Consider the following 17,353-nt stretch of genomic DNA (forward strand, 5'->3'; position numbering starts at 1 on the left):
TTCTACAAGGGCTTCCTACACTAAAACAGTGGGAAAACTAAACTTACAGATCTAAAACAGTGGGAAGACTAAACTTTCAAACTCTCCCCCATATAAACATTCAGGGCTGACTTTTGTCCTCTTTGGAAAAAAATTCCAATCTTCAGATTTTATTATGTAAGTCATGTGAGTGCTTTTTCATGAACAAAACCAACAAAGAACAATACTTCTAGCCTCCCTCCTTAGGTACCCTCCCATTATATCCAGCTTTCTTCTGTGCTGTTCCTTATATTTAGAAGAATCTTCCACACTCCTTACTCCCATGCACTGCTACAGACTAGGGTCCGAATGGGTAGGCAGCAGTTCTGCAGAAAAGGACCTAGGGGTTACAGTGGATGAGAAGCTCGATATGAGTCAACAGTGTGCCCTTGTAGCCAAGAAGGCCAATGGCATTTTGGGCTGTATAAGTAGGGGCATTGCCAGCAGATCGAGGGCCGTGATTGTTCCCCTCTATTTGACATTGGTGAAGCCTCATCTGGAGTACTGTGTCCAGTTTTGGGCCCCACACTACAAGAACAGGTTTCAGAGTAGCAGCCGTGTTAGTCTGTATTCGCAAAAAGAAAAGGAGTACTTGTGGCACCTTAGAGACTAACAAATTTATTAGAGCATAAGCTTTCGTGAGCTACAGCATCCGATGAAGTGAGCTGTAGCTCACGAAAGCTTATGCTCTAATAAATTTGTTAGTCTCTAAGGTGCCACAAGTACTCCTTTTCTCTTCACACTACAAGAAGAATGTGAAAAAATTGGAAAGCGTCCAGCTGAGGACAACAAAAATGATTATGGGACTGGAACACATGACTTATGAGGAGAGGCTGAGGGAACTCGGTTTGTTTAGTCTGCGGAAGAGAAGAATGAGGGTGGATTTGATAGCTGCTTTCAACTACCTGAAAGGGGGTTCCAAAGAGGATGGATCTAGACTGTTCAGTGGTAGCACATGACAGAACAAGGAGTAATGGTCTCAAGTTGCAGTGGGGGAGGTTTAGGTTGGATATTAGGGAAAAAAAAATTTCACTAGGAGGGTGGTGAAGCAGTGGAATGGGTTACCTAGGGAGGTAGTGGAATCTCCATCCTTAGAGGTTTTTCAGGCCCAGCTTGACAAAGCCCTGGCTGGGATGATTTAGTTGGGGCTGGTCTTGCTTTGAGTAGGGGGTTGGACTAGATGACCTCCTGAGGTCCCTTCCAAACCTGATATTCTATGAGTTCTTGTAAAATTTAATTTTAAAACAACTGTACACAATACAAGTACACATACGTCACTAACAAAAAGCAAAACTGAGAAACAAACAACAAAAGCCTGGTTGATTGGATAAATTCCAAATCATCCAAATCCTCCAATAAAAGTGGGAAACAGAAGTATAGCAGCTGACTCTTCTGGAACGGAAGAGCCAGATTTTTCTGCTAAAGTAGTCTTTGACATAGATTAATATAGGAAAATCTAGGGTTCACTGATCTATAGTTATTAATTAGTAATTAATTAGAGCAATCCAATCTTTCTGAGTTTGACCAAGTGGAAGGTCCAAAACTAAAAATACTTTTGTGTAAGTTCTGGCCAGTATAATTACACTTTTTTCCTTTATAATTTTATTAAAAGGCAAGTGGACAAAATACAATCCTCTACCTATGTGCTTCTTCTGTTAAAACATTTTACATTAGGATTATATCATTGGAAGAGGTATGCTAACTTAATTACAAGGGTTATTTGCTATTAGATAGAGGCCTTTGGAGCTTTCTTCTATTTTATGTCCACCACAGAAGGACATTTAATTTTTTCCAAGACTGTTCTATCCAGATAATTTAAAGGTCTGTACTCCAATTTGTGAACCAACTTTTCTGTTCGATGTGCTGGTTTAAAAAAATTAAAAAATAAAGAATATCTTTCCAATTATGTGAAAGGAATAGTTCCATATGGATACAAATTAGGAAACAGACTGAGAACAAATGTCCAGGAAGACTTGGAGACAAAGCTCTTCTATGGACAATTCCAGTTGGATGACCCAAAAAAATCTGAGGTAAAAGTAATTATGGAGATGATATATAAGGGAAAACAACACTTCAGAGAAGTTAAAAAGGTTTTGTTTGTTTTTTAAAAAGAGCTTAGGAAATTAGGTTGAGAGTCTATGTTCCAGGAAGGCCGTATTCGGAGTCCTAGTATCATGACTGCCTTAAGCAATGGTGCTTGTGCAGGTGAACAGCACAACTGGCTGGTTCTACACTAGCTGAGAGGAAGACAGCAGAAACTGTTACCTGCAAGTCCTTTCTTGTAATCTTTCTCTCTCTCTCTCTCTCTCTTTCAAAAAATAAAATAAAATAAAATAAATCAAGGACAGAAGATTTGGAGGCAAAGAGTGGTTCAATGTTGTTGCATAGTCTGCAGCAATGAAACATGGTCCTCCAAAAGTCCACCTAAATGTGAAGGGACATTGCTGAAGATGAACAGTTATCCCCCATTCTGTATCTGTGCATTTGATTTTTCTTCCCTAAGTGTGGCAACTTACTTTTATCTTTGTTGTCTATAGCCCAGTTCTCCAACTTATGAAGATCCTTCTGAATCAGAAGTGGGCAAATGTTTTGACCCGAGGGCCACATTGGGGTTGCGAAATGGTATGGAGGGCCAGGGAGGGAAGGCTGTGCCTCCCGAAACAGCCTGGCCCCCGCCCCCTATCCTCCCCCTCCCACTTCCTGCCCCCTTACTGCCCCGCTCAGAACCCCCAACCCATCCAACCCCCCCCCTTGTCCCCTGACCGTCCTCTCCCAGGACCCCACCCGCTATCCAACCCCCCCAGCTCCTTGTCCCCTGACCGCCTGGGACCCCCTTCCCCTAACCACCCCCCTGGGACCCACCCCCCCCCCCCGCTGCTTGTCCCCTGGCCGCCCTGTCCCCAGAACCTGCACCCCATCCAACCACTCCCTGTCCCCTGACTGCCCCCTGGGACCTCCTGCCCCTTATCCAACCCCCTCTTCCTACCGCTCCCTGCCCCCTTACCATGCCACTCAGAGTGGCAGGACTGGCTTATTGGAAAGCCTGGAAGGTGGTGGGGCACAAGCTGTGCTGCCCTTGTGGTGGCATAGCTACAGGGGAAGAGGAAGAGCAGGGGATGGGCTGGGGCTAGCCTCTCCGGCTGGGAGCTCAGGGGCCGGGCAGGATGGTCCTGTGGTCCGGATGTGGCCCGTGGGCCGTAGTTTGCCCACTTTTGCTCTGAATTTTAACTTTAGCCTCCAAAGTGTTTGCATCTCCCTCCCCCCCAGCTTTGTGTTATCTGGAGCAATGGTCTCAAGATGAAGTGGGGGAGGTCTAGGTTAGATATTAGGAAAAACTATATTTCACTAGGAAGTTGGTGAAGCACTAGAATGGGTTACCTAGGGAGGTAGTGGAATCTCCATCCTTAGAGGTTTTTCAGGCCCAGCTTGACAAAGCCCTGGCTGGGATGATTTAGTTGGGGCTGGTCTTGCTTTGAGTAGGGGGTTGGACTAGATGATCTCCTGAGGTCTCTTCCAACCCTAATCTTCTACAAGTCTATGATCTGCAAAGATGAGAATCTTTGCCTTTTGGTGTTGATGCTTCACGTCCTTGTCTCTCTTGCTCATTAGCAGCTGCCATTACCAAGGAGCCTGGGGCAGGATGAGAATACAAGTGTTCATATCCCTTAGAGGGATGTAATACCTCCTCTATCAGCTTATTTTGCTTCCGGAGGCAAGGAGGAGTGTGACTGCCAGGATGCCTTAACTGTCTCCATAATGGCTTTGCTAATCAGCAGAGTCACTCTTGCAGGGGCTGCCGATACCAGAACATCCACCAACTTGTGAGACCTTTCAATGCAGCTCCTCTGACTGAATATCCAGAACAGAGGACACCTTTCTTAATAGATCTTGATGAGCCCTGTGATCCTCTGATGGTTGCGAATTGTTTGCTACCTCAACAGCCTCACCTGGTGATGAAGACAATGATGCAACAGGATTCTGAGATTGTGTCGTATTGGAGAAGCCATCAGAGTGACCTCTGGCTGCTCAATACCATTCTCGGTATTAGGAACTGGAGAGCAATGTCACAGTTGTAGTGTTGCACAGAAGTGACCTTGAGGACAGTGAATGAGAGTTGAGGGAGAATGGATGTCCCACAAAGTCCAGAATGTCCACTGATATGGGCATGGGACCCATCCTTGTCCTGGCCATTGCCCTTTTGGAGGAACCCAGTGCTGTGATTGCTGCATGACCCATGGTCCCCAAGTCTCTGATGAAGCACAGGCTTTCCTTCTTGACTGGGGCACAGATGAATACACCTTCGAGACTGAAACCTCTGAAAATGGAGGAGCAAAACTAGTTGGATCTGGGGATAGGAAGCCTGAGCCCGGGGACAGTGGTAATGGGGATATCATTGGAGACTTGCCTCTTAACAGCACTGGCTTTTGTGGAAGTTTGGGAGGTAAAGGTACCCCAGGTTCCTGACATGGTGAGGTAGGAGCCGCAGGCATAGGTACCTACTGTAAGCCTTCCATTACTACCAGGGATATTGCCACCGAGAGGCTAAGCAGATGCCTTGCGGCTGCACATGCCTCTGGGATGGTTGAGAATGGCAATGACCGATGACCCTGATACAAGGATCAGTGGACAGCCTCAATGGATTTGGCACAGGTTCCAGAGGACAATCCCTTCTTAGAATCATAGAATCATAGAATATCAGGGTTGGAAGGGACCTCAGGAGGTCATCTAGTCCAACCCCCTGCTCAAAGCAGCACCAACCCAAACTAAAAACCTCTAAGGAAGGAGATTCCACCACCTCCCTAGGTAACCCATTCCAGTGCTTCACCACCCTCCCAGTGAAAAAGTTTTTCCTAATATATTTCTTAGGGAATGAGTTATCTAGGGAGCATCTCTCCCTCAAATGTCTTGCAGAGTCTCTGCCTCTACCCGGCTTCAGTACTGACAAATTTAGATTCAGACTCAGACTTTAAGGTCAGAAGGGACCATCGTGATCATCTAGCATATTGCAGGCCACAGAACCTCACCCTCTCCTGAGCGTGCTACTGAACCTGAGGGACTGTGCCTTTTCTTTGGCACCAGTGAAAGGAACCAAGAACCACAGACATCTCCCGTTCCACACTGACGCTGATGTGTTTGGGGCATTTTCCATATGTGACAACTCCAATGGATGGCAAAGTGCTGCCTCCATAAGTAAACACTTGAGCCTCACCACTCTATCTTTCTTTGAGCAGGGCTTATGTCCTTTACAAATTTGACACTTGTCACTGATGTGGGATTCTCCCCAAACTTTTCAGACATGCTGGGTGTGGGCTGCTGACTGGCGTAGGCTTCCTGAAAGTCTGGCAGACCTTAAACCTCAGTGAGTGATGCACCATTCCTGTACCAATCCTCACAAAAAGATACAAGTTAGTCAAAAAAGATCTAAAACTAAAACCTACCGCTAAAAACTAGCTAAACTAACTAACAACTTCTAACAATAAAAGAGAAAAGAGAGAGAGAAGTGAGGGAAGCACTTGTCACAACAAGTCTGAAATTGCTCCAACAACTGCCACTGATAGTAAGAAGGAACTGAGGGAGGTCGGGGTGACTCTGCTTTCTTATACCTGCATGATAGCTGTGGGTGTTTGGGCTGCCCTGACAGGTACTGATGAGGGAAGTTCTCCAACAGCTATGCACAGGGTGTACACATACCTACAGTGGAACGGACATATGCAAGCATTCAAAGAACACACTTGTTATCTGATCTTTGGAGGGGGGGTGCACAGGTATACAAAAAAACCAAACTCCATGAGACTTGTGATAAAATCATGAGAGTTGGCAACACTTATCAACAGCTCAGAATTCAGTAAACTCAAAACCATTTTATATCAAAACAATCAAAGGCACTTCTCAGTGAGAGCTATATGATGCCCTAGTCACCTTTCTATCTACACTCATTTTGACTGTAGAGCTGTTAAAAATGGTCGAGAGCATTATTATATTTTATAATAAGTATTTTGCTCCTACTCTTCTTGTATTCAAAATTAGATTAACGAGTTTTGCTCATACTTTCCAATAAAATTCATCTTTGGGCAGAAGCCAAAAATGAAAAATTTCAGTCTGACAAGTAGAACTTTCAGAATGCTGTCAAGTAGTATCACTGCTTAAATGTAGTAGGTACTAGCATTCCTGCCAATAATATTGATTCACTTTTCTAGCTGGACCTCTTACTGCATACTGTGTTTGGCTGAAAGAATAAATTAAAGTCTGAAAAACAAGTTATATACTTAGATCAAAACAAAACAAAAAGATTATATAGGGATGCCTTTTCAACCAGCTAGATTTGAACAGCAGTTCTGTGCTGCTGCAGCACACCTTTTTCTATTCTGAGTTTTGAAATAGGCATTTAATTATGAATCATTTAAATTCCCAATTAATAGATCTTTCTGGGTATGTGGTATATGCTCAACACAAAAATACCCTTCCTGTGAAAAATACCCTCTTCTTTTCCTCAATATCCCATTTCTCTTATTTTTCTTTACTGAAACTGCTTTTGCTCAAGTTAGCTTTCTGAAAGATTAAAATATTAAATACAAAGCAAACACTGGTTTGGTTCGGAGATATGCCAAAAGGTACATTACCACATTAAGCAGCAAGACTGCTCGCAGTTATATATGTGATTGCCATTCTGAAACTCAAACTCACACTGATGGAAAGGGACCAAAAAATGTTTAAAAAAAAAAAATAGAAAAAATTACCCCAGTTCATGATATACAATACCATGTTTTTATTGAATATGCATTTTCTGGGTGCTGAATTTAAATATCATATTTCCATAGATGAACAAACATAGGAAAAGCTGATAGCAACCCTTACATTTAGTTAGCCCAACACTTTCTGCTATAAAGTATGCTTGTAATCTTTTCTGCAGAAGCTCTAACAGCTATATTATTTTCAACAGGACTTTAAAATCCTGCAGAGAGAAAGCCCACAGGGTAGAAAAGTATCTTTTCTTTGTCCCCTGAAATTCCATTCGGGTTTAGCTAAGTTATAAATTGTTAAAAATTGCCACTTGTGTGCCTCAAGAGAATTTTGGCAGCATGCCAACATAACAGAATGTGAATATTCTAGATTGCTGGGACCCATGCAGCCACCACCGAACACTATGCTGGAAACATAGTGGGCACTGCTAGAGCAGCTGCAGTAGTGGTTAAGAGGGAGAGATCTGAACGAACTACTCAACCCTGGACCTAGCATAGAGCACCAGAAACGCCTTTAGCATAAAAAACTCCTCCTGTTGCCAGCTAATATAGTTAGTCCTGTAGTTCAAGAGGTAAAGGCTTGTGATGCAAGTGCTTGAAGTTCCAGGACTCAAAACCCTGATGATGATGCTTATTTACTTCAAGAAAGGCATTACAGTTGTATAATACAATTTGTCTTTACCATTTTTCTTTTAAAAATCTCTAGAAAATTACATATACAAATGTCTAAAGGGTCATTTAAAGTTTAGATTGCAAAGTCAAACACCTGGAAGTTAGGAAAAGCTAGATTGTGTATACACAGAATAAAACAGTTTTTAATTACAAAACCACGTTCTATTTTTCCTCAGGACCTCTGCCTCATGCACAGGCTGGACATACAAGGAGGCAGAATTAAGTTTCTATGGGCAACTGGATTTAAGAGGCCATTATTGTTTTTAAAAAATGCATTTTGGCATGGTGCACAAAATGAATACTCCATCCTTTTGACAACTGAGAAAGAGTCCTCTAACTTCAGTGTGCTGAACAGTTTGGCTATAATCTTTCTAAGAAGCTAATATTTTGCTAGATAATCATTTACAAGGGATTATTCATTGCCTTTTGGCATGTGAGATGGTTAATCAGTTACATTTCTTTAAAAGATCTGTTTAATTAACCAGTTACTCTTGAAAGGGAGGCTTTCAGTTAACTATAATTTACAGTATTGCATTTCTTTTAATCTATTTCTCACACAAAGTACCAATGCTTCCTCCTACCTCTCTCTAGCTATGACAGATCACGTACCTAAACATAAGAGTACAAGCTATAAAATAGGGTTTCTCAACCTATGGATAATGACCGAAAATTAGCTCACCAGAATGTGTCAGGGTTGTCTGGGCTCAGCTCCTTAACTCAGGAGCTGCAACCTGGAGCATGGGGTCACAGTGGTGCTCAGGTTTGGCACAGCCATCCCTCCATCATGAATACAGGGGGCTGGGTGGGTCAAATCTGAGTGAATAGCACTATGACCCCATGCACCAGGTTGCAATGCCACTCAAAAACTATTACCCCGGAAATCAAAATGCTCAAAGCAGGAAGCTGAGCCCAATCAGCCCCCCAAGACAGAAGGCAAGAGGGAGTGGGCTGTGTCATGTTATCCAGTAAAGTACTGCTCCCCTGATATACTCCCCCTCCCTCACAGCTGCCCAACACCCCATCTTCCATACCCTATCTTGCCTTCCAGCCTACACCCCATAAATGTACCTCTCCCCCACAGCCAGGAAACTCCTGTTCTGTCACATGACCCATGCAGGCTTCTAGCCCCCCATATCTTTCCCCACAAGAACCCAGCCCCTTCTATCCCTCAACTTCTTCCCCCAGAACTCCAAATCCCTTCCACCCCTTTTATCCTCTGCCCCCACGGACTGGGGGAGGAGGGCTTGTCTTCTAAAAGCATGACTTGCATCACTCATTGCTGAACCTATGAGGCAGTGTTGCACATCATTTCTTGCAGTCAGTGACTGGTAAATCTCATGGCAATGTCACTACATGTTGGGGTAACAAAGGTGCTTAGAGTCTTACCCTTGTATGAGTTGGCGAGGATTTTTAAAATAATATTTCAGTGGAGGTTTTGCAAGGAATTAGTTTGGCAAATATTTCATCATGGGGAGCTAATTTCACAATTTACTATGTGCCTCCCATAGCTTTGCTTCAAATAATAATTCCATGAAACTGTTTAATCTTGCAAAGACTGACACCATTAAAATATGGTGGAATATGACATATTTCTTTACTTTAAATCCTGTTGAAATCTTTGATAAACATTCTATCAAACCAAATATATCCACTGCATCTGGCTCACATTATAAATATTCTTTCCAGAAGGCGCAGTCCGTTGAATTGCTAAGAATAAGCTTTCTTAGAATTATAGATTCTAATTGAATATATAGCTTGAGAGGACAATTTCTTTAATTCTATAAAGGGTGATTTGCCATAGTTAAAAAAACAATGTAAAATGGTTATGTTATCAAATAAAGTAACGAGTCTAGTGGTAAGAAAAGGATACTGTTAAAGCTAACGCTACAGCATGATTAAAGAAAAACAGCTTTATTTTCTGCCTTTAATATTTCCTCGTCTTCAGCTCCACTTTACTGATTTTCATTCCTGAAACTATCAGGTCTTTTACTGGAAATCAAACCAATCAGACACCCCCTGTATTCCATTCACCTTACAGAGTTCACAGGAAGGACATCCCCTCTCCCAAATACTTCATGTCCACTCTTTGGGGACTAGATCCCACCCTTTTCTCATTTTTTTTTTAACATGAATTTTAACTTCTTTTTTTAACGAGGTCTCAATGTACATAAAAAAATCTGTCCAGACCTTAATTAGCAAGTTTATGTTTGTGAGAATGGTCATAAAGGAGAAGTATTATAGTTAGCAAAAACGAGCTATTTCAGAATTTACCAATAGCTCAGAGTAATAGATTTTTTTAAATTAGATTTTATTTAAACTTGATTTTTTGAATTTCAAAATATATTTTTCTTTAAAAATCAATCTATTTAAGATAAAATTTGAAATTGTAACACACTATATTAAGGCCTACACTTAGCATAATCTATTTCAATAATTTAAATTAAACAATATTCAAGCAGTACATGTACGCTGGCAAAGTTTTAAGGAAAGTCAAACCACTGAACTGGTGAAGTCACTATCTGAGCACCTGGAACCAGAATTTGCTGAGATGCTACACCACCTTTTGACAGTCTGCAGATATAGAGAATATTTACTTCATTTTAGCTTATTCAGTTAGTTCAGTTCACTGACTGGCTCATTCAGAGTTGAGAAACCGACAAGGAGTCAAAAAAGGAAAGCTTATTTTCCTTTACAAATTGATGAATAAAAATGAAGTATGAGGATGAAATCTACTACTTCTAAAATCTTGAAGGACCTGGTGACTAGAAACAATCAGTTGAATAGATTAACTACAGATCATACTTTCTTTGTTTAATAAATAAGAGTTTTAAATGCAAAACATATTTTGATAAACTTATTTTGTTTTTATGTATCCAGCACATTTAAGGTTTGTTTGTTTTTTTAAATTTAACTAATGTAAAACTATTTTAAAATGCCGGTTTTGTGCATTTTTAATTGAATTCAAATTTCCATCCAAATGCAGCTTAACACAAATCAAATATAAAATTAAGCATCAACTAGTAAACAGAAATGCATCACTAACCATTTTCTAACAAAATAAAAATAAACGAAGAATCTGAAAAAAATTACGTTAAGCTATGTAATTGCTTCAGTTAAGCATATCCTCCTCGGTAGCAAAAAGTACCACCAAATTTTGATAGTTACTAACTAATGAGAATCTTTCTTCAGGAAAATAACTAAAAAGTACAATTGCAAAACAAGATTAAAATAGATGATTTAAGTCAAGATTTCCTGCTTGCTGATTAAAATCATTTAAAAAAAATCAAAGAATTAAATCACTTTGATTTAAACGAATTCACCCTGCTTTATACAAAGGAGAAAAATACTTCAAAAAAATTTAGACTTCTGAATCGGAATTGCTACTCTAACATAGAATCATAGAAGATTAGGGTTGGGAGAGACCTCAACATGCTTGATTGTGTGCTGTAATGAAACAGGAAAGAAAAACAGAATGAGTGTTCAGGTGTCTTGTATATGGATACTAGGAATTTTTACACCTTGGCTGGGAAACAGAAGGCTATGAAAAATACTGCTATGAGAAAAAGGTATTCCCTACTAGACTTTGCATAAGAAGATAAGCAGTGGTGTGTAATTGTGCAGAATAGATTAATGTTTTTAAAGTGGAATTTATAACCAAAATTTACATCAAGGGAAAGCAAGATACTAACTAGCATAGTAAATCATCCATGGAAGCTTCGGTTTCAGAATGGTAGCCATTTGATCACACAGCAGGATTTACTGCACGTTAGAGAAGAACATCAATTTTCACTAAATCTGCTCAAACAATACTATGGTGAATAGTGAGGCAGAGGGAGCTGGAAAGCTGTTTGGTTTCTACAGAAAGAATCATCTGTCCTTTCAAATGTTGTGTCACACGTGCAGTAGTCTTAAAAGAACTCATCAAATTCTACAGAAAAGAAATGTTACTTACCCTAACCATAACTAGAGTTCTGCAAGACGTGTGATCCCTGTGTCTTTGTTCTCCCACCAGGAGAATGATGTTAGAACATTGTTGAGAATTGAGACTTGTTTGTTCAGGTTGTCTTTGCTCAGAGCATAGACTGTCCATAACCATGCCTGGAGGCACTGGAGATGGAGCTTTGTGAAGAGTGCCACATAAGTGAAGGCAGCCATGGGGTCTAGAAGGACCTGACAAGATCAAATTGTAATCTGAGAACTCAGCTGAAGCTGAGCTATGAGGTCTCTCATTGCATGGACTCTGTCTTCAGGTAAATCTGAGTTGTTGTAGAAGTTTATTTGTCAACTCAGTTTGATATAATTAATAAAATCACACTTAGAAATCAACGCCTGACAATTTGTAATGCGAAATTGTACACTAATGGAGGAGGAACTCCTCTTTGCAAAGAGATCTAATTTTTTGGCATCTTTGTCTAAAGGAGTAGACCCAGGCTGGTGCAGTCTGTTGCATCTGGTGATAGCTTGAACCATCAGACGTGGGGTGAGAAAACAAACATTCTTCCCCTTTAGATGGTACAAAGTACTTTTTATTGATCCTATGGGGGAGAGGGCACAGGTGGCACAGAGTATGCCAGACCACGTTGGTTGGCTCCAATATAGTTTTCTTGATCAGAAGCACCACCTTGCTAGGCCCAGCAGTCTGAAGGAGGTTCAACAACTTGTGATTGGGGCCCTGGACTTCCTCCAAGGGAATCTGGAGTGACTTCCCAATACTCTTCAGAAGGTCCTTAAACTGCTTGTAGTTGTTGGGTGATAATGACAAGGCCAGTGACATCACCTCATCAGTGATGAGGATGAAAGCGCTGCAGGAGGATTAACTGGGTTTGTCTTTTTGGGTTGATGATCATCCTCCTCATAATTCTCAGGAGTGGGCTGCAGTTCCTCCCTAAGCAGCAACCTTTGCACTCCCACTCAGATCCTTTGAAATTGGGACATCTGAAATAAGAATCCCAAGAACCCAAAGAGCCAGTGAGTGGAATCGTAAGGCTAAGGGTGAGGGTACCACTGGTCCTGAACCCTGTAGTGTGCTCTCCAAGGGTGCCCAGAGACTCTGAAGCCCTGTCAGTTAATGTCATGCCTCAGAGCAGGCAGAGAAACTACTGTCTCAGCCTCCGGCTCACTTGAGTAGGACTTTTCAGATTCCACTGGCAGACACAATGGTACCATGTATGTGTGATACCTTGGCTGGTGGACAGTACCAGCGAATGGTGCACCAATGGTATGGGTATTGCTTTCAAAACAACTGGTTCCACAAGTATTAGCGACTCTGGATTGAAATAAATACCAAGTCTTCCACGATAGTGTATCTGGGTCTCACAGGTGTGGAGCAGAATGGGCTTCTGCTTTTTGGTAGAGCCAACCCTGCTTATTTCAGTCAATGTCAGCATTGCGAAGTCCTTCTTCCCACTCTGCTGTCGGTGCAGCCAGCAATTGTTCCCTTGTCTCTCTCGCTAGCACCGGGTCGTTTCTTCCCCTCCTGTGGCTGGCCGTTTCAGGCTGCTCTTGGCCCTTGGTACCAGCAGTTCAGACCCACACACCTCGCAAGCTCCTGACCCACCCATTCTGAGGTGTGGAATCTCATTTGTTTGGGAAGGTGTAGGGAGGGGATTTTTCCTGTTTCTTATGGGGGTATTTGTCCTTACCCTTCTCCCATCACTTGCTAGCGTCCTTAGGCATGGTGTCTGCCGGACCAGAGCCAGGGAGCATCTTGTGGGGCAGATTACCTGGGGGCAGACTGGAGCCTCATTGTCCACTTCATTAGGTGTGTTTGGAGCCAGAACTCACAGGATTGCTGATTCTCTAATGCAAAATAAGCACAAGTCATGAGACTCACTCCCCAGGAAAACCCGGGTGCAGGCCATGCAGGATTTGAAACTGGAGATCTTAGGCATATTAAGAACCCCAAATAGTGCATGGTGAGTGATCGACAGGGAACCCCTACACCCTGAAATGCTATTTACACTAATGAACTCCTAAATTCGTAAAAAACAATGATCCAACAGTAAGCTATTTCCAGAAAAAAAGCTAGACTCAAACAGGAACAGCTAGCAAAACTGCAGGGGTTCCATCTCTAATCATAAGCAGCAAAAAGGAACTGGAGAAGCAGGCTATAAAAGTCACCCCTCATGTCCTTGATTCAGAGCACAAGGAGGCAGCGGGCACAGGCACGAACCAACAAACACTGCTAGTAAAACATTTTCTGGTCTCGTGCACATGAAGTGTACATGCACTCACACTGGAAGACACATAGGGACCGTCACTCAAAGGAGAACTATGTTCTATGAAAAACTAATCAAGAACTCATTTTCTACAGTGAGGCAAATCAAATTTTCTTCTTTATTACCATCAAAACAAACTTTATGTTAACAAATACATTTCTCTAAGGAAAAAGCCACAACACAAATGGAATCAATGTTAGCCAGCAACAGCCAAATACTTCTCTCGTCCCCTAGCTGACCAAAGAGACTTTGTAGCATAATATGTAAAAAAAAAAAAAAAAAAAAAAAAAAAAAGGCTTTTTGGGCCCAACCCCTTATTTATTCCCTCTCTTTTGTAGAGGTGAACATTTATTTTGAGCTTCAAAGAAAACAGAAATATTGCTCTTAACTGTCTTTCTGAGAGACTAGATGTCCACTGATGTAGTAACCATTAGCTCATAAAAGTGTATGGAGTTATCAGGGGTAATGCCTACACTGCAATAAAACACCCGCAGCTGTCCCATGTAAGCTGACTTGGGCTGCAGGGCTATAAAACTTCAGTGTAGATGTCTGGTGCCTGGGTTATGAGACCGACGCACCTGCATGTCCTCCACGGGGTCCCGGAGCCCAGGCTCCAGCCCAAGCCCAGAGGTCTCCACTGCAATTTTATTGTCCCACAGCATGAGTTCTCAAAAAGAAAAGGAGTACTTGTGGCACCTTAGAGACTAACAAATTTATTAGAGCATAAGCTTTCGTGAGCTACAGCTCACTTCATCGAATGCATCCGATGAAGTGAGCTGTAGCTCACGAAAGCTTATGCTCTAATAAATTTGTTAGTCTCTAAGGTGCCACAAGTACTCCTTTTCTTTTTGCGAATACAGACTAACACGGCTGCTACTCTGAAGCCTGAGTTCTGTGAGCCTGAGACAGCTGACACGGGCCAGCCGCAGGTTTTATTGCAGTGTAGATATGCTCTGTGAGGCTGGCCTGAAAAGACCCACACACTCACTTACATTCTAGACAACTGGCCTTTAAATCTAGAAAAAGACATGCAATACTCAGTCCTAAATCAATGAATCAAGGTTGTACAATGAAGGAGACTTGCCTAGTAGGATCTCAGCCTCATTTGTTGCAGAGGTAAAATATATAGTGATTCAGGCAGGAGATTACAGGAAGAGAAAGGATGATCTCATGAGTAAGGCAGTTGAATTCTGCCACGGAGAATTGGATTCTATCCCTGCCTCTGGCACAGAATCCCTTTGTGACTACTGGCAAGTGCTTAAACCAAACTTTCATGTGTGGTCACTAATTGTAAGCTCGTATGTTTCTGGGTGCTCAAATTGAGGCCCTGGGATCTGAACTGATGAAGGGCTGAACACTTAGAGCTGCAACTGAAGTCTGTGGGAGCTGGGTTTTGAATATATAAAGTGCTATATAATGCTATGTACACTGAAAAATCAAGTCCTAGGTATCTCAAACTGGACACCAAAATTATTGGATACTTTCAACCTGGATTTCTGTGCCTCAGTTTCTCATCTGTAAAATGGGCATATTACCACCTAATCTCACAAATATATTGTGAAAATAAATTAATATTTGTGAACCACTCAGATACTCTAGAGATAAGCACCACAAAAAAAAGCCCATGAGGAAATTAATAAATGTCTTCAAAGCAGGGTTTGAATAGTATGGAGTAAATAAGGCATAGGACCATACAGTGAACAATGAGGACAAAAAAATATTCAATAGGTGCTCATTCATTGAGTACTGTCTTTTCTGTGCACTGAATGAGGCAAGGATTCTGTGGAAAACATACCATTTGATCATGTAATTAAAGAATATTATAATGCATATGAAGAAGGGAGCCCAATTCGGTTGCAAAGGTAACCTTAATTCTGGAATTTCTGTATTTTTGAATGTTTGACTTTGCAACCTAAACACTCTTAACAGTTGTGTGTGCAATTTCTTGTTTTTAAATATCAAACAAATAAACACATGCGATCATGTGGCATCATACTGACACTCCTATGGTTTAGATCCACTGTTATTTTATCAGTGTCCTGGATTGACTGAGTCGGTCTGCTCACCCTACATGGCATAAGGCTTGTCACAACCCTCAACCTGAAGACCCCCACATTAGAACAGCAGAACCTACCGTGTCACTTTAAAATTAACTTAGGTCTAAAACCATAAGTCTGACTTGGCATAATAATTCCTATATTACTAAGTTTAGGTAATGGGAAAGTTAATTTCCATTTACAAGACATTACTTACTCTTCTATGGTAAGTTCTTCTTCATTCCTCATCCACTTGATAACTGGAGTTGGAAATCCTGCAGTGACACATGGGAAAACTGCACTTTGTCCAGTAACTTTAGTAAGTGAAGAAGGTTGCCTCAGAAACACCAGGTTTAATGGAACCTCTGGATCTGCAAATATTTTATAAATAAAATGACAATGAAGTTATCAAATGCTGAATAAAGACAATGAGATTATCAAGTTACCACCAGTATATTGCTTCCCTTCAGTAGTAAACACAGTGCTCAAAACAATGAAGCAGCTAGTTTCTTCTCTACCTCTTTTTGGTGAAGCTACAACAAACACAAAACTATAAAGCCAAGAAAGCATTTCTACAGGACACTAATTTGTCTTACCTATAAATTGAGTTTCTGCAAAGGGTAATCTAGGATTAACTGGCTGCATCTGACTTCCTGCTCCAGACATGCAAATTGACTGTTCTGCTGTTGGAGTTCTGGTTTCTCAAGAGCAGTCTGCTCCAAATTCCCCAGGAAACAACCTGAGCAACTAGCTATACCTACAAAACTTGGAAACAGCCACTCAATAAGTGGCGGTCACTTACCTGTAACTGGAGGAGCTTCGAGATGTGTGGTGCCTACCTGAGTTACATTGCACCATGCATCTGGATCTGGAGATTTTGAAAGTAGTAGTGCCTGTTGGTCTACGCACGGGCACTTGGTTCACCTCATGGTTCCATCTGAGGTGATAAAGCCAGGGCAGACCATCCGCATGTCTAGTTCTTTCTTCACTGCAAATCCAACAGATCCACAGTAGAGGGTGAGAAGTGGAATACAGATAGGGATGACACATCTCGAAGAACCTCTAGTTTCATGTAAGGAAAAGCCGGTTACTCACTTTTGTAACGGTTGTTCTTCGAGATGTGTTGCTCATATCCATTCCAATTAAGTGTGCATGCGCCACGTGTACGATCATCGGAGAATTATTTACCCTAGCAACATCTGGTGGGTCGGCTGTGGAGCCTCCTGGAGTGGCGCCTTCATGGCACTGGATATATACCCCAGCCGACCCAGTGTCCCCTTAGTTCCTTCTTGCTGGCTACTCCGACAGAGGGAAAGGAGGGCGGGTTTGGAATGGATATGAGCAACACATCTCGAAGAACAACAGTTACAAAAGTGAGTAACCGGCTTTTCTTCTTCGAGCGCTTGCTCGTATCAATTCCAATTAGGTGATTCCCAAGCCTTACCTAGGCGGTGGGGTCGGTGTGAGATGTTGCTGAGTGTAGCACTGCTGAACCAAATGCAGCATCGTCTTTGGACTGCTGGACTATTGCATAGTGAGAGCCAAAAGTATGCACTGAAGACCAAGGGCTGCTCTACAGATCTCCTGTATCGGAACCTGTGCCAGGAAAGTGGCTGATAAGGCTTGAGCCCTTGTAGAATGGGCATTGAGGGGCTTGGCTGGAACACTG

The 17,353-nt window shown here is 41.9% G+C and overlaps 1 protein-coding gene across 30 annotated transcripts in view; it reads right to left on the reverse strand.

The window, feature by feature from the left end:
* NEO1 (neogenin 1) overlaps positions 1-17,353 on the reverse strand; it is a 499,518-nt gene that overhangs the window by 217,778 nt on the left and 264,387 nt on the right. For all 30 annotated transcript variants that reach the window (XM_043493234.1, XM_043493238.1, XM_043493237.1 and 27 more), the window contains exon 4: positions 15,902-16,055. In XM_043493234.1, coding sequence (XP_043349169.1) covers positions 15,902-16,055 — 154 coding nt within the window. The remainder of the gene's footprint in view (positions 1-15,901; positions 16,056-17,353) is intronic.

The sequence above is a fragment of the Dermochelys coriacea genome, chromosome 10 (genome assembly GCF_009764565.3).
Source record: "Dermochelys coriacea isolate rDerCor1 chromosome 10, rDerCor1.pri.v4, whole genome shotgun sequence".
Lineage (NCBI taxonomy): Eukaryota > Metazoa > Chordata > Testudines > Dermochelyidae > Dermochelys > Dermochelys coriacea.